This window comes from Lacerta agilis, chromosome 12 (assembly GCF_009819535.1).
Source record: "Lacerta agilis isolate rLacAgi1 chromosome 12, rLacAgi1.pri, whole genome shotgun sequence".
In the NCBI taxonomy this organism is placed as follows: domain Eukaryota; kingdom Metazoa; phylum Chordata; class Lepidosauria; order Squamata; family Lacertidae; genus Lacerta; species Lacerta agilis.
Window position 1 is genome coordinate 16,492,065 of NC_046323.1, and position 25,024 is coordinate 16,517,088.

Consider the following 25,024-nt stretch of genomic DNA (forward strand, 5'->3'; position numbering starts at 1 on the left):
CGATGCTTTTCTTTCTGTGAATGCAGCTGTGGCCATAGCCCTTACTGAGTATGAAAGCCCATGAAGTTATGCTAAAGCAAGAGTGGGGAACCTTTGTTTCCTGCCTGCCCCCCCAGATGTTGCTGAACTACAACTCCCATCATCCCTAGCAAACATGGATAGTAGCCAGGGATGATAGGTGTTGTAGTTCAGCAACATCTGGAGCCCGAAAGGTTCCCAACTCTTGTGCCTAAGGGGTGAATTGTAATAATTAAATCAGTCCACAAATGGTGAATGAACATTTAGCAATGACAAGTGATTTTTGATGAAAAGGTATCATGTCCTGGCTCTTACAATAGTAATTGTAATTGTAATCAGTCAGCAAAAAAAAAAGGAAGTTTCATGTAACTCTTGGTTGTCTTAGCAATCAAAGGATTACTTCTCTTGCAGTTCTTTAGTCACAAAAGTGAGACTCCTGTGAAATGAAATAGAATTTGAGTTCCATAATTAATGTCAACTTGTTTGATGATGATAGAAGATACTGAGCTCCTAAATCGGTAGCATTAGCTTTCATTTTGCACCAGTACAATGGTCTGGGTTGTGGAAATTTGGGTGTGACGTTTCTGGAAGAGGCAAAAGAATGTGCTGCATTTCTTTTGATGCTCGGGTATGGGGCATATATTGGGAAGTTTTTTTATACCTTTATTCTTGTAGAGGAATTTCAGTTCTAATGTTTTATTAATACACATAAACAAATTCCTGTAGAGAATCATAGGTCAAAAAATTCCACTTGATTCAATCTATATTCTATTAAAACGGTCAAATAACTTCCAGATAATCCAATTTGCTGTTCTGAAACATATAAATAACTGTTGCATATATGTTTTCTTTAATGTTTTAGTAGGAAAAGGAAGAGGAGCAAAGAAAAGGAAAGCATCTGGTTCTGAAAATGAAGGTGAATATAACCCGGGGAAGAAAACACCGAAGTCTACGCCAAGCAAGGTAAATTCAGCATCTACAAGTTATTTTTACTTGTATTATTTCTGTTCCAACAACATAACATTCTCTTCCTGGAGAAAACAATAGTCAGTTTGAAGGTTAATAATAATAATAATTTAAATTTCTGCCGGCAAACACCAACACATTAATACAAAACATTTAAAAACAATTACAAACCATAACAGCTAATAACCTTAAGGTTTCCAGGGACAGTATCTTTCAGCCATCAAATTCCTGAGTAAACAGGAATGTTTAAAGTTCTTCCTAAACATTACTAAAGAGAGAGACGGATGCAGGGAGGGCAATTCCACAAATGGGGAACTATAACTGAGAACACCCTTTCATGGATCAGTGCCTACAGTGTCATCCTCAACAGTGTCTCCCTTGCCAGTTGTAGAGCTGGAGGTATGGGATGTGCTCTTAGGTGCTTGTGTCCCAAACGGTTTATGACTTCATATGCTAGTACTAACACCTTGAATTGGGCCTGGTAGCTCACTGGCAGGCAACGCAACACTTTCAAAAGTGGAGACACATGTGTCTCATCAAGCTGCTCCATTTACCAGCCTAGCAGACATATTCTTGAAAGACCTACATTGGCTCCCAGTATGTTTCCGAGCACAATTCAAAGTGTTGGTACTGACCTTTAAAGCCCTAAACGCCCTCGGCCCAGTATACCTGAAGGAGCGTCTCCACCCCCATCGTTCAGCCCGGACACTGAGGTCCAGCTCCGAGGGCCTTCTGGCAGTTCCCTCACTGCAAGAAGTGAGGTTACAGGAAGAGGGCCTTCTTGGTAGTGGCACCCACCTCTGTGAAACGCCCTTCCATCAGATGTCAAGGAAATAAACAACTACCTGACTTTTAGAAGACATCTGAAGGCAGCCCTGTTTAGGGAAGTTTTAATGACTGATGTTTTAATATATTTTTAATCTCTTGTTGGAAGCCGCCCAGAGTGGCTGGGGAAACCCAGCCAGATGGGCGGGGTATAAATAATAAATTATTATTATTATTCTGCAGTAGCTGCAACTTGCGGTCTTCGAGGCAATGTCTATGTATAGTCCATTACAGTAGTTCATGCAGGAGCATGGACAACTAGGCCAGACTATCGCAGTGTAGAAAGTGCTGCAGCTGGCAAACTAGGCTAAGTCACAGAAACCACTCCTAGACTACAAGCATTGAAGATTTTGGTTGACTAAGCAAGGATTTTAGATAACAGTTAAAGTATCGAATCAATGTTAAAATAACATTTCACATGTGGTCTTCACTAACTGTAAAAAAATAAATAAAAATCCTTATCAAACAGAAACCGAAGAAAGCCTCCTTTGATCAGGACTCAGATGTAGACATCTTCCCCTCAGAGTTTGCCTCTGAAGCAGCCTCCAGGCCGCGGACTGGACGGCGAGAAAAGAAGTGAAATATTTTGCAGAGTCTGATGAAGATGACGATTTTGCGATGTTTAATTAAGTGCCCAAAGAGCACACAAACTTCCAACAAATATCTTATGTTGTCCTTTGTCCCTTTTTGTCGCAGACTTTTTGTACATTTGACTTATTTTATGTGATGATGTAATTGATGGTTTTTTCTTATTGTGCGTAGGCATTTTAACATTTTGTTCTTACACCGACAGTTTTTATGCTCTTTTTTACTCATTGAAATGTCATGTATTTGTCTGACCGGCTTGTAGAAATGTTCTAGGGAGCTGTGCAAAAGCACACATTTTAACTGTCATGGTTGCAAACTGCAAACCTGCTTTTTGAAATGAAGTTTAAACATTAAAAAAATTATAAAAACAATTTCCTTGCGTTTGGGGGCTTGACTAAAAAGATACTGCTTTTGACCACAGGTTTAAAATAAATATATTTTATTCTTTGCCAGGAGATTCCATGGAAAAAGGTAAACAGTATATGAACATAGAAAGCATTGTTAAACAATCTCAATGTACAAACAGAGCCAGTGAAAGTACATCACAGACTTGCTAGAATATATAAAAAAAATTCACTAGTGCTTTAAAATGAAACCTAAGAAACTGACACTTAAAAATTGTAACCACGCTACCACATTTTCCACTCTGTTTTATGGTGATTAACAAAGTCAAAGAGGCAGATTCTCAACTCTGCTTTTGGGTATTCTAGTGACAGCCCCTTGTTACCAGAGAGGACTGTGGGGCTTGGGGGGGACAGTTTCTCCATATTTGTTTTCACTAGTGTCACCAATTCAGAGGTAGTGAGTATGCCTGGTCATCATTAGCCCATGAATTTCCCCCTAACAGCTTGTGAACAAGTAAACAAAACAAAACAAAAAAACATTAACACTGGAAAGTGTTTCTGCCTTGAAGGCTATAACTGAAGTTAAAAATTTAGTATTTATTTTTAAATGCAGAGAAGTCAGCCAAGTAACAAACCCCCTTGTAAATTTTTAAAGTGACATTAACAGTAAAACAAATTACATCCAAATAACTGGTCTGGCAGTTACATGTATACAGAAGTTCCTTCTGCTAGTGCAGTGAATTTCTTTGTATCCTTTTACTGGGAAAGGAAGAAATACAAACAGAGGCCATTAAAAAAGAGAGCAAAGACAAGTTTTCATCCTAACTAAATTAGAATGTCTCTCTTAGAACTTTTTTTCACCTGGACATGTAAGCGGTCCATTTCATAAGCATGATGTCTGGGTCATTTCATGTACGCAAGAGAAAAGGAGAGCACCAAACATCCAGTAGAGAAAGTACAGGCCCATATATTTTGTTTATGTACAAAGTCATCAGAAATGGGTAAAATCATAATTTTAACCTCCTGTTTGAGATCTGTCTTGTCACCGTACAATCTTGGATTTCCAGCAGAAACAATTGAAGCTTAACTAGTTAATTATTTCATGAACTAGTTCTTTTAGTATTTCAAAAGTTTATGGTTTCAAGTTAAGCTGCAAGGCATCTGTTTGGGTATGTGTGTGTGTACATATAATACAGATACACATGAAAAGTTCTTGGTCCTTGTTGGGTTTTAGTGTGTTTATATATAAGTCCAGAAAATGAGCAGCAGTAAAGACTATTCGTGCGTCTCATCCCTGTCTATAAAATGTTAGGAATGTCGCTGGAGAATGTCTTATTGCACCAGTGGGGATTGACTCACGCTGCTGTTATCCACGGAGCTTGGGGAGATGCTAGGACTGTGCTCTGCTGTGGTCCCGGTTGAGCTTGGGGTCAGTGGTTCGTGTCCTTCTGAGTTTTCCAACATTTCTTGGATAAGAGGCGGCATAGAGCCAGGGATTTCCATTTTCAGTGTAATAACACGTTCAGCACCTTGTAAAAAACAAAAAAACAAAAAGTAAAGTTATCAAGTCAGGTTTCTTTAAAGTAAAATGCACAACTTTCAGGGGACAGGAAACCCAGAGACTAGGATTAGCCTCTCTTTCAGGCAGAAGAGAGGCTTGCAAGCACCAGGAGCCAGTTCTGTGTATGCACAAGAAAGGGAAAATGCTCGGAAGCAACGCTTGCCCAGGTAGAAGCACCTTCTTCATGTTCAAAGCTGCTGAAGAACACATCCTTTTTATGTCATAATAGACTATGCTAAAAGTGGAGTCACAGGTCACTTACTTCAGGGGTCACTTTAAAAACAAAAAGCTCTTACATGTCAGGGGAACCCATATTTTGTAATCATGAGCCACACAGCGCAGCAGGCTACTGTAGACCTCCAATGATTTGGATAATACATTGGCAATTATAACCAATCTGCTACTATAAAGGGGTGCACGTTTCAAATACTTAAGCTCTCGTCACCATTGCCTAATTTTTGCATTTTATTCCCATTCAACTACCCCCTTAGAATTTTCACCTTTAAATACCTGCCAACTAAGATTTCATTTTGTGCACCTAATGCATCAGGTATGAGTCCATGACAGTGTCGAGCCAGAATAAAATTTTTAGTCCACTGCAGTAACAACAAAGAGTCTAGGTTAAGACTAAACATTTAACCAAAGATGCAGAAGCACAATAATACTTGGCTGACTGAATGGACAGGTTACAAAGGAACACAGGGCTGCTTCAAGTGGTATTCATACAGTAAATAGTCCTAGTATTCCACCCTAAATATGTTAAAAGTCATAGGTGCAAATAGAGAAGTGAAGGCCTGGGAAAAAACCAGTCCCTCATCCCCTGTTTTCCCCCCAAAGCCATTCCCCCCCCCCCCGAAAAATTGAAGAAAAAAAGGGCGTGGAATATTCAAACAATATCAAACCTTTTTTCAATTTTTATGGAAACCCCTCACAAAAAAACCCTGCTTTTCCCCATTTTTTCCAGGCCTTTCCACCTCTAGACAGCGCAAAGCATTTGCTCCTATTTTCTCCATGCACTTCTCTGCATGGAAGATGTGAGCAACGGCTATAGAATGGCAGGAAGGAAAGTCAAAACCCATTCAATTTATCTCCGATTTCTGTATCTTCAATGCTTCAGGACAAACAGTAGTGGAGAGTACTGGAGGAGGTTGGAAGATCAATTATTTACCAGAAATCAAATAACCACCCCCAACTTCCTCTTATAAATTGGTTTACTAACAAAACTAATGAATCAGTAGGCTGCTTTTAATCACTTCTGCCTAACGAGAAAGTGGAATTATTGTGTCACGGAGAGAGTGAAAAAAAGCCTCTCTGTACAATTGGTGGGTTATGTTTTCACATATGTCTCAGCAGGTTCTAAAGCTGAAACATAACTGGAAACATTTACAAGTTAGGTAAGGCCTTTAAACACATTACCACTTAAAACTTTCAATTGGAAAAGCATGTGAGGACACCAAGTTCAGAGCGAATAATTTCTAACCACAACCTTATGAAAAGTTAGAGTTGTCTATACTAATTGACAAACACTGTTGGATTGTGGCTATAATGCATTGATAAGTGGGAGGGCTGCTCACATGATGCTAAGCAAAATGGGGAAAACTGGTTAAGTTGTAATGGTGAAATAATTATTATTGGTGATTTGCATATACGGATTTTTGGGAAGTGGTGAATACTGCAATTTAGCAGAAGGGATGTTTCATCATGGACATAATGAATTTGGATGTAACCATGCTGTCTAGAGACTGTTTGTCCATATATACAAGATTATTTGAGTTTATACACTTAAGGCATCTCCAAGGAACTGCTGCAGAAGGAACAAAAGCTCCAAAGAAAGGAGGGCGTAACACTGCAGACTCATTAAACAGCCATGATCTCTTTGGTGAATAAACTATGTTGCATTTATTTCTCTGACATTTAGGCACTCAAGGCAGCTTTCATATCAAAGGGGGTTTGCCTGGAAAACACACACACACACACACACACACACACACACACACACAGGCAGCTGCCAGGTGTTAGGAATTCATTCACCCGCAATAAAGTATAACAATATAAATTGACTGTTAGAAATTCCTGGAAAACTTTCTTAGCTTAATACAGTGCTAAATATATATACTGCTATCCTTTATGCTCTCTGTAATAATTCGGTATAATAAACCAAGGTAAAGGTAAAGGGACCCCTGACCATTAGGTCCAGTCACGGATGACTCTGGGATTGCAGCACTCATCTCACTTTATTGGCCAAGGGAGCCAGCGTACAGCTTCTGGGTCATGTGGCTAGCATGACTAAGCCGCTTCTGGTGAACTAGAGCAGCGCACGGAAGCGCCGTTTACCTTCCCGCCGGAGCGGTACCTATTTTTCTACTTGCACTTTGACATGCTAGGTTGGCAGGAGCTGGGACCGAGCAATGGGAGCTCACCCCGTTGCGGGGATTCCGGCAAGCCCTAGGCTCTGTGGTTTAACCCACAGCACCACCCGTGTCCCCAATAAACCAGCCTCTATCAAATAGAGGATGATTGGATGAGTATAAACAGTACAACAGCACGGGGGCCACAAAAGTCAAAGGACAACTCTGAATGAATGGATTTTAGAAACTTTGTAGGTCTGCTTCCCTGTTCCCCATGCATCAGAGCTTTGATGCCAAATGTGTCAATCAGTCATGCGCCGCTTCTAGTCCACATAATTATGTGCTGAACCGTGAGTTTATTTAGCTGCACTTTGGCAAATCAGGGCATGACTGCAGTGAAAAAATAATCAGAAATAATGGTGCGCTAGAATCACTTGGAAGGTTTTCTTCAAGAAGGTGCTTCTACATTGAGAGGGGATGTTCTTGGGGACAGGAATGTGTGTGCATAGCGCTGGGGTTTGCGTACGCCCCTCTGCACTGAAAGCAGCCATGGGTCAAGCCCATCACCGCTCAAAAGGCATGGCAAATCAAGTTCGTCCATGGTTGGGTCACATGACTCAATAGCTGGGCACAGGACTCTAGATAAATTCTATCTGGGGATCAGAGCATAAATGTTTTCCTACCAAGCAAGAGTCATTATTCCATAGGAATCTAGCATACCTTTTGCACTGATACTGCGTAGATCTGTGATTTTCATTAATATCTTTGGAAACATGTGAGGCTTGTTGGGTCTTCTTTTTCTGATGTATATTTTGAGAGCCTCCAACAACGGCTCCTGTAGTTCATCTACCTTAGCTGGTTCTTCGAGGTCCTGGCGGTCTGGAGAAAACACAAATATTACAAGCGGTGAAAAACAGCAAACAGCAAAACTTTTGTGTCAGCATTCAAACTAACACGACCAAATTCTGCCTACTGCAAATTCTTTGCTTTCCATGGCCCAGCTCCAAGCTAGCATGATGACACTTCTGGGCTTTTCCTGAGCAAACTGGCAATGTATTAACAAGTCTGGAAAAAACAGTTCCTGTTCTTCTCTAAGGCTCTAAGCAAAGACAATTGCACTGCCATAACTAACTATATATTTGTGTTTACTTAAGAGACCAATAATAAATTATAACTTTGCTCATTTTGAATTTGTAAAATGAACTCCAACACAAAAAGTTTTATTTTTCTACAGGGTACTTTCTGGCCATTTCATCTCTCAATCGGAGCACGATGCTATTATCCCTCTGTGCCAGTAGGTGTCAGCATAACACTGAGTTAACTAAGAGCCATTAAGTTAAAAATAAATAAATCTGAGGCATGTCACTAGTGCTTCCTGTTTAATACATTTGCCTCCAGATTTTGCCTAAAGGAAGCTGTGAGGTGAATTTGGACTGTCCTGTTTAGATGAAACGTCTGTAAGAGTCTCGAGCGATTCAAAAATACATGATTTGTGAAAAATTTTGTGGTTCACTCAACCCTACAGTGGTTTATCTGTAATGTACATAGGATCTGATGCTGAGGTACTGCTGCATAGATGATATCTATACATTAGGAATAGCTTCAAAACCCTTTGGCACAGGTGTAGTCCAGAAATGGAAGATTTTAAGAAAAGTTCAAACTTCTGCCTTCTCAGCAGCCCCAAATCCAGGGAAGGGGCAATTTAAAATAAATAAATAAAATATTTATTTATACTTATACATCATACAAACAAGCATTGAATAAAATGAACAAATAATACAAAGACAGAAGAAAATACAAAAACAAAATTACAAGGATGTAAACATAATAACATAAACTGCAATCAAAAATATAATACATTATATTATCCTAAAAAAAGGAAAAAGAACAAAAATAATACCAAAAAGGGGGGGGGAATGACTTCCAACTAATTCCATGTTAGAACATTTCTCCAAAAATTTAATCATTACAGATAACCAGTGATATGAGGAATAAAGATCTACATGGAGTTCATAGGGAAGGGGAGATTTCATGCCTATTTCTGCAGCCAGTTTTGTCATGACTGCAGCTGAGAAAGCAGGGCAATTTCTGGCTACATCGGCTCCCATTTTGTCATATGGTCTGCATTCCCACTAGTCTTGGTGACACACAGTGGCACCATATAGTGTCATTCCCCCCTCCCCACACCACTATTTCCCCTCAAAAAGCCTTGTTCCTCATCCGTGGGTCCCCAGATGTTGGACTACAACACCCATCATCCAAGCCAGGTTAGCCACTGGTCAGGGATGATGGAAGTTGTAGTGTAGCAGCATCTGGGGCCCAAGGTTGAACAACACAGACCTAGGCAAGTTCGGTAGAAACTTCTCCTTGGAAACAACTTTTCATTTCCATGAATTCTAGTAAACCCTGAAGATACCAGCACTTGTCAAACACAACTTCTTCTCTGTCCTATGCTCATTTCAGCGTATCAAAAGACAAAGCAAGACATACCGCCACAGATTAAGCAGATGGCACTAAGCAGGCCAGTTTCCGTGTCATCCATTTCCAAGGGCAGGAGCTGATTGGCAAATGTGAACACAAGATCCGTCAAGGGACCAAATCCAGCGTTATGCATCTGAGTTCGGTTCAGTGTAAGGCCGTCGGAAAACGTCATCGTGTCTTGTTCAGGCGTGTATCTTGTGCAAATTCTAAGAATCTGGGGGTCAAGGAGAGAGAAAGTAATTTTGTTTATGAACATTGAAATTATGAAATTTATGGAGTCCAGGTGTCTGGATGTGCTCTTCAAAGGCAGATGAAGGGGCTGTCTTAGTCATTGGGAAAGGACCACATCAGATTATGGCTTCTTGAGAACTCTACAATTATGGGACCAGAGAAGGAATGACCGCTGGCAAGAGCACAGGAAGAAGAAACGCCATGGGACACCTGCATCAGCACCACTAGACGCCTTTGTCTGCCCCAGCTGCAACAAAACATGTCTCTCCCATATTGGTCTCTACAGATACAGCAGGCATTGTAACTCTGACGGTTTGACTTCACTCCCAAAGGCACACTCCTCCATTGTCTCCCAAGACTGACGGATGCCAACCAAATCTAGCTGAAGTTCAGTACTTCTTACATCCCTGATTTTAGTCTGGTGCTTAAGTGCATTGTGTGCAGCCAATCCTACACATGCTTAGGTGAGACTCAGTGAGTTCAACAGGAGCTGCTCAGAAAGAGAAGCTTGAACAGAATCTGCAGCCACAGTCTCCCCCACTGGGAAGGTCCCAATGGGGACTTGGGAGGACTTAAATCTTGGTTAGATTGTGTCCTGCATTCATCCTGCACATGGGTTTGGTTTCTGCTGTTTTCTCAGATCCCCTTTGACCCATAGATCCATATTAACAACAATTATTAGAAAGAAGAATAACATAAAGGTCTGAGAATTGCCAGTGGGAAGGACAGCATTCTGGGATTTGCAGTCTTAAGTCCCTGTCAAGAAAAGTAAATGAGGAATACTAGCAGGGGTTTCCTTTCCCAAGAACCCACCTTAAATGTCCACACCACTCTTATCACATGATTTGCAAAGGTATCCACAAAGCATATAACATATGCAGAAGTCGCATGAGGATGGGTTCTTCTGCTTCCAGCTTAGCATGCAGGAAGAAGTCAACTGGATCTATCACTCTTCTCTCTCTCTCTCTCTCCCTCCCCAGGAGAACGGGAGAAACAGTGGCTCATGCTATGCCAATAGATTTGAGAAATAAAGTGGCACATCCCAGACTTTTGACAGACCAATTCAGAGTTTGGTGGGAGGAGGCCAACTCTGCTCATTCTCTCTCTCTCTCTCTCTCTCTCTCTCTCTCTCTCTCTCTCTCTCTCTCATTTGTATTTATTATTTTTATTTATAAATGGATGCCCTGCCTTATCCATGTGAAAGAATGTCTTTGCTCTCTGAAAAATGATGGAATTTGCTATCACAGGATAGAGGGATGACTTTAAAAGAGGATTAGAAAAATTCATGGGGTGCGGATAAAGCTTTCAGTGGCATCCTCTATTCAGAGACATCCTCTCTCCATGTCTCTGAATAGAGAACAGAATGCTAGACAAGATGGGCCTTTGAAGCCAGAAGAGCTCTTCCAATTCTCTAGTCTATTTTCTTTAATGTACGAAATCTAACTATGACAACTTCCTCTTCCACCCTGCTACCCCAGCCACAATAAGATATATTGGTAGGGCATGAACCCTGTTGTTGTGGCTCCTTTGTATTCTCGGTTCAGCCCTATGCCTGTTTTCCAGAAATATGGCCAAAGGAAAGAACCAGGGTTGTAGGGTTGTATTCCTTTCCCCCACAAGAGTCTCGCCAATAAATAAAACAGCACATCTGAGCAGGTTTTCTTCAGAGAGGAGGAAAACAATGGGCAGTGTGAGTGAAAAGGACCCTTCCCACAGTCACCGAGAGCGACTGACATTCAGGGAACCTGAGCTGCCTCTCGGTGCTCCTTGGGGAGAAGAATGTGGTCTCTTTGGGTTACATATAATACTGCCAGTGACAAATGCGGTGGCATATTCCAATGCAAGGCCGTTTCTCTTATTTCACGCTCTCTGTAGCCGTTGACCATAATCTGGTTTTATCGAGCACGGCAAACAGGAAGGTTTCATGAGAAATTATTTATGAATGGCAGGAGCATGGGAAACACAACCCCAGAGAAACACACCCCATAATACTCGCTGATGAGGGCAAGATACAGTTTAGAAACTTCCCACTGTGTTTCTCGTGTTAAAACACACACACACACACACACACACATACATGAACACAAACTCAACATGATGATTAGCAGGCCGCAGTTTACAGCTACTGGTACATTCTCTGTTCTGCAAATGATTCACCATCAGGGCTGATTTGGGGTGCAAGAAGCTGCGTTTCCTTTCAAGGTGCCACAGCAAGCAAGGGAAATGTGGTTTACACAAATGCAGCTTCAATCTAGTTTCTATACTGGAAGTTCTCATAACATGAGATGAATGTTAACACCTCACAATTAAAAAAACACAACAGGCAACAGCTGAAGAAAAGCACACATGATCCCAGGGTATGGTCTGCCTGCACATGAGGTCTCCGCCTTGCTGGGGCTAAGCAGATACGGGTCTGGTCATGGGCTGGATGAGAGACCACATGGGAAACACATGTATGCTGCCTTGGGTTCCATGACAGGAGAAAGGCAAGATAGAAATGTTAGGAAATACACAAATCCAGTGACATGCTCATTACTGGCCTTTTCAATGTACTTGCCCAATCCATTGCTCACTTGCAGATGCAGAAGTTCTAAAGTGCCCACAAAATTCTGAATCAAGAGTTGTACGTACGTACACTCAGACAGAAACACAGATTTGAGACTACGACCTGTGTCCAGGACGGCTGTCTACCAACTCGATCTGGTACGCCAGCTGAGACCCTACCATTTACCTACCTACCTACCTACCTACCTACCTACCAACCTACCAGAGTGCTGCGTGCTCTGGTTATCTCCCGTTTGGACTACTGCAATGCGCTCTGCATGGGGCTACCTTTGAAGGGGACCTGGAAACTACAACTAATCCAGAATGTGGCAGCTAGACTGGTGACTGGGAGTGGCCACTGAGATCACATAACACCAGTCCTGAAAGACCTACATTGGCTCCCAGTACATTTCTGAGCACAATTCAAAGTGTTGGTGCTGAGCTTTAAAGTCTTAAACAGCTTTGGCCCTGTATACCTGAAGGAGCGTCTCCAAAACCATTGTTCAGCTCAGACACTGAGGTCCAGCTCCGAGGGCCTTCTGGTGGTTCCCTCACTGCGAGAAGTGAGGTTACAGGGAACCAGGCCGAGGGCCTTCTCAGCAGTGGCACCCTCCCTGTGGTACACCCTCCCATCAGATGTCAAGGAAATAAACAACTATCTGAGTTTTAGAATATATCCAAAGGCAGCCCTGTATTGGGAAGGTTTGAATGTTTGATTATGTTTTTACATGTGTTGGAAGCTGCCCAGAGTGGTTGGGGAAACCCAGCCAGATGGGTGGGGTACAATTATTTATTATTATTATTATTATTATTATTATTATTATTATTATTATTATTATTATTATTATTACCACCACCACCACCACCACTACTATCTACAACCAAGAACTAAATGGAATGAAGGAAAAACTGGAAATGTTTGGGAAACTTGATCTTTGCAAGTCTGGAGTTTATAATGACCCAACTGCACCACAACTGGCTGCCAGGGCCCAATCCACCAAGCTAAGCAAATATTTACAAGGATAAGGAGGGTGTTCTTAAGCAACCCAAATTACAAGTGATTGTGTCTGGCAGCTGACAAGCATTCCTGGAATTGACAGGCTCAAAATAGATGGCAGGCATCTTAAGAGCGAAGGGCTGGAGAGGGATGTTAAGCTATGTAAACTCTCGCTCAACTTTAAAACAAAACAACAGCAACAACAATATATTAACTGGTTTTTTTTAAAACCATCTGCACTCTCAACCTCCGTTCAGCTCCCTTCTCATATCATTGCAAAGGAATATGCCCGGGAACCGTGTCATATTTTATAAATTAACAGTACACTTTCCTGGGGGGTAAAGAAGAAGTTAACTATGCCTTATCAAAACAGCGCTCACCAAGGCAGGCATGCAATTCGTAATAAATGGCTCTGTCTTGTGGTGAGACCACACACAAGAAGGAGGCGACGGCAGCAGCAGGCCAGTATGAATGGACGCCAGGAAGAAGAAGGGGATCTGAGGCGGGGATCTTGGGAACTGCAACGACAGCTCCTACGATACTTTCCCTCTCCTTTTACACTGTGCTCTCTTCACCCATATATATCAGTGTCCTATGGGAAGGACAGTTTGCAACAGCTTGTGACAAAGCAACAAGAAGAAAAATGGTCAGAGCAGCTAATATTCTCCTCCCCAGGATCTTGTGTGACGTTACAAGGGATTATGGGAGCCCAATTATTTGGATAGGAAACTTTCCTGAACAAACGGTAGGCTGAGCCAAACACAATATGCACAGCAGAGGACAGAGCACCCAACAAGGGGCAGAGAGGAAACACGCTGATGATCTGACACCCATATATTGCAAACCCAGACTTTGGTGGAGCTGGACTGCCCCTAAAGGAAAATGCATGTAGTCAGGGTGTGTGCGTGTGTGCGTGCGTGCGTGCTCCAAAATCCAGGGTTGCCACTTGAGGTTCAGCTCATAAAACAGAGATAACCTTGCCACAGTTGTCCAGGTAAGCTCCTGGATAGATTACTGTGAGGAGTTACACATGGGGGCTGCCCTTGGAAATGCTTTGTAAGCTCCAGGTGGCCCCCCAAAAAGGACAGCAAGATCATTAATGGGGACTGGAAAATATGAACATACAAAACCAGTGCTTTGTCATCTGTGCTAGCTTCCTGTCTATCTCCAGGCCCAATGCAATGTGCTAGTCCTAAATGGCTTCGGCGCAGGTTACCAACGTCTTCCTGAAGACCTACCCAGACCTTAAGATATTCATCAGAGGCCCATCATCAGGTTTCCCTGTCTAAAGAGGTGATGCAGATACCCAGGACGAAAAGAGTGTTTCCCGTTGTGGTACATTCCTTGTGGAATGCTCTGCACATAGAGGTTTAGTGCCAAGCGATTACCTTTTTAATCTCCCAGGTCTTTCACAATTATGTTTCAGTGTATTTTAGTACTCAGCATACATTATTTTAAACTGGATTTTAGTACAGTTTTAGAATGATTTTATCCTACTTGTGTTGGTTTTATATGGATAGTTTTACTAAGTTTATTTTCTTTTTTTAAAAATGGATTAATGGGTGGTATATGCGTGCCTAAATAAATAAACAAATAGACTAGTTAGAAATGCAAACTGTTGTTTTTTTCTCTTTGCATAATATTATCTTAAAGAAATTGACATTTGTAGGCCACCACTCTTCTGGAGTCTTCCTCATACCACTTCTTTGAGGATAACAAAGCCAGATTTAATATCAAGGCTGTGTGTGTGCTCTTACCATAGCTGTCAACTTTCCTTTTTCTTGCACTGGGAAACGGCCATAGCTGTCAACCTTCCCTTTTTTGCAGTGGGAAACAGCGCTGGAATAAGGGAATTTCCCACGAAAAAAGGGAAAGTTGACAGCTATGGCTCTTACACTTAAAGAAAATACATCGCAATTTTGCAATAGCTTCACTTTCTTGGGTTCCATGATCACTGCAGATGGTGACAGCAGTCACGAAATTAGAAGACGCCTGCTTCTTGGGAGAAAAGCAATGACAAACCTAGACAGCATCTTAAAAAGCAAAGACATCACCTTGCCGACAAAGGTCCGTATAGTTAAAGCTATGGTTTTCCCAGTAGTAATGTACGGAAGTGAGAGCTGGACCATAAAGAAGGCTGATCGCCGTAGAATTGATGCTTTTGAATTGTGGTGCTGGAGGAGACTCTTGAGAGTCCCATGGACTGCAAGAAGATCAAACCTATCCATTCTCAAAGAAATCAGCCCTGAGTGCTCACTAGAAGGACAGATCCTGAAGTTGAGGCTGCAGTACTTTGGCCACCTCATGAGAAGAGAAGACTCCCTAGAAAAGACCCTGATGCTGGGAAAGATGGAGGGCACAAGGAGAAGGGGACAACAGAGGATGAGATGGTTGGACAGTGTTCTCGAAGCTACTAACATGAGTTTGGCCAAACTGCGAGAGGCAGTGAAGGATAGGCATGCCTGGCGTGCTCTGGTCCATGGGGTCACGAAGAGTCGGACACGACTGAACAACTGAACAACAACAACAAATGCAAATTCTGGTAAGAAAACTTCTGTGACCTGCACAAAGCACAAAAAACCAAATTTGAAGATATTGGCATAGTTTAGTTCTTAGAAGAGGTGAGGATCATCGCCTGAAAATCGAAAATCTTCCTGAGACTCATCCAGCTTTGAGGGTTAAACTATCTATTGCCCAAACACTTAAACTCTCCACAAACATATTGCAAGCCTAGTTTAGTAGAAACCACATAGGTTAAGGCTACTGTTTGCGTCCATGTTTGCTTTCAGCAACATGAAAAACCTGGTTTCAGTCATTCAAGTTTCTCACTATAGTTGGGTTGCAGTCAAGTGAAGGACTACAGAATTTGGAAGGAAACATTGCTGCTCAAGTCATTTCAGTGGAGCCTACAAAGGATACACAATATAAGTCCATTTGAACTAAATCACAACTGAAACAGTTGCTTAGCAGTGGGTTGGGCCATTGGCTGGGTGTTGTTGTTTTAGCCACCAGTAAATGACAGCAAAATGTAAGTGAATCATACAAAAAATAGAAGATACATACCAAGATGTCCAAGCATGCAGCTTTAAGTAGTGTGATCTGGTCTGCAATTGTCAAACTTGTGAAACCAGGCAGCCGTTTTGCAAATTCCACTATCTTAATAATGCACTTGGTCGCAAGTTCGCTGAATTTGTCCCAAAGCCCAAGGTCCAGCCGAACTCGATGGTCAGCGCTAGAGTTCTAGAAAGAACAGAAGGAATAATAAGATCTGCCAATTTCTGTGCAGTGTAGCTGAATCCATATAAATAATGAAGAGTGGAGAGATCCTGCTACAACAATTTCTATTAGCAATCTGAATTGCAGTGAAATTTGCTGCTGGGAATGCTCTTGGTGTAATCATTCAAAAATGAAAGCTGCCATCTGTCCATAAGGCAAAATAATTTTCAGCCTTTCCAAATACCATTGCCATTTTTCTTTCTCTTTAATTATACAATGTTTATAACCCAGGATTTAAATAAGTAGAACTGGAACACTGGTTTCCATATCTAGGAAAAGGACTATGTCTGGTGGCACATAATTTAAGCACAATGGCTGTGCTTGTGTGTCATGAAAAGTCATAGGTAATAGTCTGCTGTGAATACGGAGAGCACACCAGCTTCCTGCCCCTGTGCTAGTGAGCAGAAGCAAGAAAATTTGGCTCAGTGTTAGGTTCAAACTGGGTATCAAACAAACCATGACTGGTAAGCCAAGAACATACGCAGATTGTGCTTTGTTTGGAGCAAAACAAACCACAACTATCTGCTTCAACATAACACTCAGCCAAATCTTGTTGGTCCTGCTCACCAGCAGAGAGGGGCAAATCAGGAGCAAACTATGCATTCACGGTAACGGTAAACCATGGCTTGCTATGACATGCAAAATGCAGTCAATGTGAGATCTTTTCATGTGCTATTGTTTTAGCAAATTAGTTCAAAATAGTTTATCTTGTCTATACACGGGAAGAGTTTTAGCGCTCTGTCAAAAGTCAGTGTTATGAACAGATGAGCCATCTGTTATGAAAAACTAATGAGCCATCTTTTACACAATTATAAAACTCTGGATTTAAAAAAAACCCAACACATATGGTATTGGAGAGTGACCTCTTTATCCCAGCGCACAAAGTTCAACAGTTGTGAAACGTTTGCCTATCAGGAAAATGAAAGTTGTGATGTTTACTTAATGCTTGCAACACTATTCCATGTAGCAGATTTCACCCAGTTTAGCTTTAGAGCATCCCAAAATGATCCAGGCTCTTCCAGCCGCAAATAAAGAACAGATTTATAATGCACCTGGACTCTTCAAGCTGCCTGCACCTGTGAAATGTAGAATCAAACATATCCTAAGTGTGCCCTGCTACTGGAAGAAACCCTACTTGTGTTTTATCAATCAATCAATCAATCAATCAATCAATGGCCTGTCCTAAGCACCGTGGACATAAAAGAAAATTACATTGGTTTACAACAGGAGATGAACCTTTCACATGCACAGTGCTGCAGAGAAAGTGGACAAAGGGGAATGTCTGCAAGAGAGCCCAGCAGCTGAGGGTTCCTGGTTGCAAGAAGAAGGGATTGGGGAGAAGTTCAGTTCAGTTTGCATTTCAAGGAGATTCTACCTAATCTGCAGTTTGTGAAACAATATGCAACGGAAGCCCTATCTTCCTTCAAAATCCACACTACTCCGAAATTTGCAATGCGCTTCTCCAGCCAAGTAATGTGTACAAGTGTGCTGACAAGTTTCATTCAAACCTTGCGGGAAAGTCAGGGGTGGAGCAGACACACCCAGGAAACATGGGTACACTGGAACAGGGGTTGCCATGTTATGTACCTCCTTCTCCCCATTTAAAGCCTTCGTGCCTTCTTTTGAAGGCTTAAATAGGGCTACTGAAAGGCTAGGAATGTCACGAGACTTGCTGCTGCTGGATCCACGTCTGAGGCCTATTTAAAATAGGTTTAGAATCTGGGCATATTCAGCCAAGAACAGGAAAGGCCTGAAGAGACTGGTACCAACTTGATGAATGGGAAAACTTGAAAATGAGGCAGAGAAACTCAAAAGTCCTGATGAATGGTATAGGTAAATTCCAGGTCCTGGAGCAGTTTGACAAACAGGAAGAGGATCACACAACCATCTTCCCAGTAGCTGAGCCTGTACTCATTTGCTGACAGAAACAAGGCACTCTGTGACATGCGAAGGAAATGCTTTTGCTTGGGCAGAATAGTAACAGAAAGCAGAAGGAAATATCCCCACAAAACATTTCCTTTAGGAGGCACAATCCAACAGGAACTTTTCCCACGCATGTTGTGCAGAGATGAATTTTGATGCCGAGACTTGCCCCAGGACATTCTGCGGCATAAAGGGGTTAACAGTCACCGCTTTGCTCATGGAAACATTTCCTTCTCCTACCAGTGAGTCTGCATCCTTAAGATTTATTTTAGATCATCTTCAAGGACCTCGGTGAAATACTGTAGGTGGGGGTGGGGAATAATATCAAGATGTGCAGCCATTCAGGTTGTAATTAAATTTAATAGGCAGTTTATCCACATCCATAGGGGGGGGGAATGGCAGCGAGGAGCAGAGCCTAGAGCAGGAAATCATTTTACAACAGGGTATCCATCTGGAAAGAAGACGTTGCATGAAATCAGCTAGTGTGAACAAAATCTTGACCGGGATCTTATGAGCTCGGTTTATCATGCTCTTCCACCCAACACCCCTGAGCCAGGGAAGTTTGACAGAGATGCTTTTGAGCGGATGCCCGGCAGCCTTAACAAAATGCAAATCTGATTTGGCGATTACGCAAGCTGAAGAGAAGAGGTTAGTCAATAAAGCACCAAGTTCACTTGCTGTTTTATTGCACTGCTTTGCTTTGTCAAGAGGGACCAAATACGGCCGTGCCTCATCTTACGAATGCCGTAACCAGAAAGCGCTGCAACAACGTTTTATTCGGTAATCAGAGCTGCTAAAAAGCACCACTTGGAAAACAAGCACATTTGTAGTCGTTCCCCTCGATAAGGAAATAAAAAACTGAGTCAGCATTGATATGCAGGCCAAAAGATAAAATATGGAATTAATATAAAAGAAGGTTAGAAGCGGAAATTCCAGGATTCGCTCTCCATGGGTTCTGAGAAGTATCAAACCGGTGGAGTTTTGCTGAATGTTTTACAACAGCATGATTTTCAAGTGTTTTTTTTTTTCCCAAGAGCGTTCACGCATGCAGCTTAAGAACCACATTTCCCATAGTGCTGCAATGGAGGACATATGGTGGAATAATACTGTAAGGCCCCCTAGTGACATTTTTATCAGCAGAAAAGCCCAGCCATGCTGTAAAATCCAAACACATGGCCATTTTTAAATTTTATTTATTTTTATTTTTCATCTAAATTGATCCCCTTTGGTGGGTTGTTGTTTTTTTGCAGCAATCTGCTGCATCTCCGACTAAGAATATAGAATAAGACATTTGTGGAGAGACTGATATAGTTGCAGAAGGGTGGGGATGCACACTTTTTTTGTTCCTCAATTCTGTTTAACCTATTGAACACAATTTCTGCTTTGGTTTGGTTGGGAGCCTGCAGCCTCCACAGTGTGGTTCTTCTACTCTCGGTAGGCCTCTGTTTTAATGATTCCCACTATGCTATCATTGATCATTTCAAAATCTTTAGATCTTTGTTTTATTAAATGGATTATTATTTTTTGCCCCATCACCTGGTATGTGGCTCCCTCCTGCTCTCACGCATAGTACTACACAACCTGGATCATAGCCACAAAAAGAAAGGAAGTCCTTTGGTATGAAAAGGCTTCTGCTTCACTGCATGGCGTTGCATTAAATACTTCCTGGTCCCTTCCAGATCAATTAACTTTTGTGATTCTGACAGCCCACCAGACCCCTCCAGTCTTCATTACACACATCTCTTACCGTAGTGTATTTGCCCAGCTGGCAGAGAGAAGGGAAGGTTTCCTGGTGAGATTTTCGGATTTTCTCTGTGAGATCATCCAACTCTGCCGTCATTTCGTAATTCTCCATAAACTCTTGCTTTAAAGGCTCCTTCTTCTTTTTGTTCCTGTCATTTCTGACAGCTGGGAGGGGGGCAAGAAGGGAGGCAGTTCAAGTATGGCACACTAACCAAAGTCCAACAGCGCTTGGTTACAGCAGCAAACGTTAAAGAAGCAAAACATACCGAGAACACCAAAACACCACTAAGGAGCAATAAATACAACAGGGATGTAGGAAGTGAGATCACTGGTCCTTCTAGCTCAGGATACCTAAACCAGGGTGGCTAACCTGCACCCATCCAGGTGCTGTTGGACTACAACTCCCATCAGCCCCCAGGCAGCATGGCCAATGGTGAGGGCTGATGGGAACTGGAGTTTCAAAAGGCCAAGCCTTATGAGGAATGGTTGAAGGAGCTGGGTATGTTTAGCCTGTAAAAGAGGAGATAGGATAGCCATCTTCAAATATCTCAAGGGCTGTCACGTGGAAGAGGGAACAAGCTTGTTTTCTCCTGCTCTTGAGGGCAGGACTCGGAACAATGGCTTCAAGTGTCAAGAAAGGAGATTCCGACTAAAATCAGGAAAAGCTTTCTGACAGGAAGAGCTGTTTGACAGTGGAACGGTCTCGCTCGGGAGGTTGTGGACTCTCCTTCCTTGGAGGTTTTAAGCAGAGGTTGGATGGCCATCTGCCATGGATGCTTTGGGTAAGATTCCTGCATTGTAGGGGGTTGGACTAGGTGACCCTTGGGGTTCCTTCCAACCATAACATTGTATGATTCTAAGGTCTAGAGAACCACAGGTTAGCCACTCTCAGTCTATGCAAACCGGCCAGGATTTCAGACAGGAGATGCTGGGGATTTGATCTGGGATCATTTGCACACAATGTATGAGTTCTACCACTGAGCTGAAGCATCCTACCCCACAACCCCCCATAACAACAACAACAACAACAACAACAACAACAATAACCTTCATAGTAAATTAACCCAGACTGACATTTTATGGTAATGCTGTTCCTAATACAGTGCAAGGATCTCTCTTCAGTTATTTATAGGCAAACTGCATGCAACGACACGTGATATTACAATATTCATCATTGGCACTGCCCATGGAATCACTTTGTGCTATAAACAAAGGTGTTTGTACCTCTAAGTCGCCTCCTCTTGGAAACTGCATTTTGATATGTTTTGCTGCAATTTCCATTACTATATAGGATCCATGTCACTTGGTGACCCAATTATCACTATATTAATACCGAAATACCAAACTTAGTAGTACCACAGTGACAAACGTGGATTTTGCAGGCACATGCTAAGTATGGAGTGGATTGAAATTGTGGTTAGGGTAATATATACATGGGCTGAGGCACTCTAGGAGATAAACTAAATTAACCAGGTGAGCTCTAAAGGGAATAGTGCTACAGCTACACTCTGAAGGAGGATTAAGCCTACCATTAATACAATGCAGGCCCCAATGGAATCAGTATATGGAGTCAGCTACCCATAATCCACAAGAAGCCCAAAATGTGATGTCATTGAAAGTGCACCGGGTCCAATCATGACTGCCTTGCAATAAGTTACCTATGCCATCTTACCAAGCGACAAGGCTAAACTACAAACTTGGTTTGCTTGTATAGTGAATGAGAGGAGTGTAAATGGAAAATTAAGAACTAATGGTGGTGAAAATGTTGGGCCTGGGGAAGAGTTGGACCAGGACTGTGTATCCTAGATATCATTGGTATTTGGCTGCCCCATTTTGTTAATGGCTGCCCTACTGCTGCCCTTATGATTTTTTTTCTGTGAATCCTTTGGAACTCATTTTATAGGCTGTGTAGTATGGAGACAGGCTCAAATCCACTTGTCCCCTTTTCTCCCTCTAGGAATAGGTAACCAGTTCACCCGCAGAGAGAATCCAGCCCACACCATCTGAAAATACCTTCCTCAGAGGGACGTGAACCGTTATGGCAAAATAAAGCCAGGACTGCAGCCAAGCCCATCACCCAATAGCAGAAAAGAAACACAGAAACACATGCACCACAAAGCAATTCCCATCTGAATCGTCTGGTCTCTGGGAGTTCTTGGCAGCAGCTCGCAAGATTGCCCTAAATAAGGTGTTTGTGTTCTACAAGCTGTTCCAAGCTATTGAGCTAAGTAGCTGCTGAGGCCTTATGTTTAGCAAATGTGTCAATCAGCACACAGAAATATATGCAAATGGAGCTCTATGGCAAGAGGCCTGCTGCTCCTTGCAGTGGGAGAGGAGTTTACATAACAAGGAAGCAGGGCAATTCTACTGCCTTGGCACAACGCTGCATTTGCTATGCTCAACCATCAGCAGCTAGCTAGCTGTTGTCCATCATGCACTCTGGGAAGGCACAGGAGACGCGTTAGAACAAAGGTGGCAATCCCATAGGCCACTGCTGCTGCTGTTGGGGGGGGGGGGTCAAACATATGTCCTGTGTGTCTCAAGTCATAGGTGGGAAACATCATTTTCGGGTGGCGTGACTTAGATTTGTGTTCTGAAGCAGTACAGGGAACCTGAGTTGATGGAAAGGGAGGTGAAATATTACACTGACAGCTAACACATCCCTCCAGGTGTCCCTATTTTCCAGGGACACTCCCAGATTTGCAGAAGCCACTCCAGTTTCTGATGTGTTCCCAGAATGTCCCGCTTTTCCTTAGGATGTCCCTATTTTCATTGGAGAAATGTTGTAGGTATAGAGTTATCTGACCCCCAAGCCATCTGAAGGCAGCCCTGTACAGGGAACGTTTTTAACGTTTAATGCTTATTATGTTTTATATGTGTTGGAAGCTGCCCAGAGTGGCTGAGGCAACCCAGTCAGGTGGGTGGGGTAAAATAGGATGATGATGATGATGATGATAGATGTCCTTATTTTCATCAGAGAAATATTGGAGGGTATGAGCTAAAACACCCTTTAAGTCAGGCACCCCCAAACTCGGCCCTCCAGATGTTTTGGGACTACAACTCCCATCATCCCTAGCTAACAGGAGCAGTGGTCAGGGATGATGGGAGTTGTAGTCCCAAAACATCTGGAGGGCCGAGTTTGGGGGTGCCTCCTTTAAGTCATGCCTTTTAAGGCAATTGTGCTATCAAAAAAGCCCCATCCTTTAATGTCAGGCACACTTAAAGCTGCTATCCTGTAAACACTTCCTTGGGAGTAAGCCCTGCTGATCTAACGGGGCATACGTTTTGAGTAGAAATGCATAAAATCTGTGCTGTTAAGAAAGTCAAAGTCAGATGAAGCGATAATTTAGCACCTTACACAATTTATTGAAAATGGTGAGGTGCAATTTTTGAAGGGTGTAAAGAACTTCTGGACAAACAAAGCAATACACATACTCAGTGATATCGCTAATTCAACGTAAAAATCAATGGCAAGACTCTTCTACAGGCCAGGGAATTAAATAAACATACAAAAATCAGTAATTCCAAGCTAGTGTTCCCAGAGTGACTGTAACTGCCGTGCTGTGCAAATACAGAATATGTGATTATGCTGTATATTGTATTTTATATAAGTTATATCTTCCCAAAGCTAGTTATCTCTGCACAAATCCCAAGTGCAAGATCATGGGCTTTAATGAAGTCACACCAACTATGAATCTAACTATTGTATTTAACATGCCCGGAGTAATGTTGATATAAGAATTCGTTATAGCCATTAAATACTTAGGACTCAAGTGCTGCAGTATTTCATCGTTCCACTGAGTGTGTTGAATGGGAGGCAGAATGCTTTGGAGAGCCAGGCTATTAAAGGGGAAACACTGGCACACATTCACACACCGGGTGTATATAGCTGCAATCACACATGGTTACGTTTTATGACATATCTACACCTACATGCAGGGCCAGTCCAAGACATTTTGACACCTGAGGCAAACTACAAAACTGTGTCCCCCTGTCAGGGAAAGGCAAGTGAGTAAAGAACAGGAGGAAGAAAGAAATCAACTTTACCCAAAGGCTGCCACCTTTGCTCTGAATCCCACCAGATGGGTGTAGACCCTAGGGTACAAGACAACAGTCCACACCATTTTCTCCCTGGAAGGAGACCAGCAACGTCTCCTATTCACCAAGAGACTTCTGTAGAGGCGGCATGGGCGGGGGCAAATGTGGTCTCCAAGGAGTGTGCTGCAGCTGTTACTGCCACTGCTGCAGGAACAGTGGGCGATGAGGCTGGATCTGCTGCCCCTGTAGATCCTGACATTTCTCCAATGAAAATAGGGACGTCCTAACTAAAAGCAGGATATTTTGGGAGCAAATCAGAAACTGGGATGGCTTCTGTAAATCTAGGACTGTCCCTGAAAATAGGCACACGTGTGGGGTCTGCCTTCTCTCAAAGACTTTAAAATGTCTATTCTGTCAGGCAGGCCCTCCATGCTGGCCAATGAGCACAGGGCCCAATGAGTACAGGGCTGATGTCAGCACACAGCACCAATCCGACAGCTCCCAGGGCCCCAGCACCCTGGCAGGCTATGCCACTTATGCCAGCCCTGCATCATCCGTGCTGGGAGACTGGATATGAGAGTTGTTCACTGCTTTGATTTCCTACAAAGGCCCTGGTTTGATGCTAGATTGTGGACAATTGAAATGCCAGGTGGTTCACCACTGTCAACTGTCAGTGGCAGCAGCTGATTCTGACATGGGATACCTTTCAACATCAAGCTCTTGAATGGACACCTTAGATAGCTCTACCACCCCATTGCTCAGCCCAGACACTGAGGTCCAGCTCCCAGGGCCTTCTGGCAGTTCCCTCACTGCAAGAAGTGAAGTTACAAGGAACCAGGCAGAGGGCCTTCTTGGTAGTGGCGCCCGCCCTGTGGAACGCCCTCCCATCAGATGTCAAGGAAATAAACTACTCTCTGGCTTTCAGAAGACTTCTGAAGGCAGCCCTGTCTGGGGAAGTTTTTATTGTTTAATGTTTATTATGTTTTTAATATTCTGTTGGGAGCTGCCCAGAGTGGCTGGGTAGGCCCGGACAGATGGGCGGGGTATAAGTAATAAATTATTATATTTATTATTATTATTATTATTATTATATTATTATTATTATTCACTCTTTGTGCCAAAATGGCGGCACTGAAGGGAA

General features: G+C 42.6%; 2 protein-coding genes across 4 annotated transcripts in view; one reads left to right on the forward strand and one right to left on the reverse strand.

Moving 5' to 3' along the window:
* TOP2B (DNA topoisomerase II beta) overlaps positions 1–2,766 on the forward strand; it is a 43,991-nt gene extending 41,225 nt beyond the window's left edge. The window contains 3 exon segments of the mRNA XM_033165376.1: positions 881–981; positions 2,279–2,372; positions 2,375–2,766. Of these exon segments, the coding sequence (XP_033021267.1) occupies positions 881–981; positions 2,279–2,372; positions 2,375–2,439 (260 nt within the window). The 3' untranslated portion in view covers positions 2,440–2,766.
* Positions 2,767–2,819: 53 nt separating this feature from the next.
* RARB (retinoic acid receptor beta) overlaps positions 2,820–25,024 on the reverse strand; it is a 201,678-nt gene continuing 179,473 nt past the window's right edge. For 2 of the 3 annotated variants that reach the window (XM_033165374.1, XM_033165375.1), the window contains exons 4-8: positions 19,850–20,010; positions 15,967–16,143; positions 9,141–9,345; positions 7,371–7,529; positions 4,074–4,270 (exon numbers count right to left, since the gene is read on the reverse strand). In XM_033165374.1, the coding sequence (XP_033021265.1) occupies positions 4,074–4,270; positions 7,371–7,529; positions 9,141–9,345; positions 15,967–16,143; positions 19,850–20,010 (899 nt within the window). Of the gene's footprint in view, positions 4,271–7,370; positions 7,530–9,140; positions 9,346–15,966; positions 16,144–19,849; positions 20,011–25,024 lie in introns of all 3 variants that reach the window. The other variant, XM_033165373.1, reaches the window with a different exon arrangement.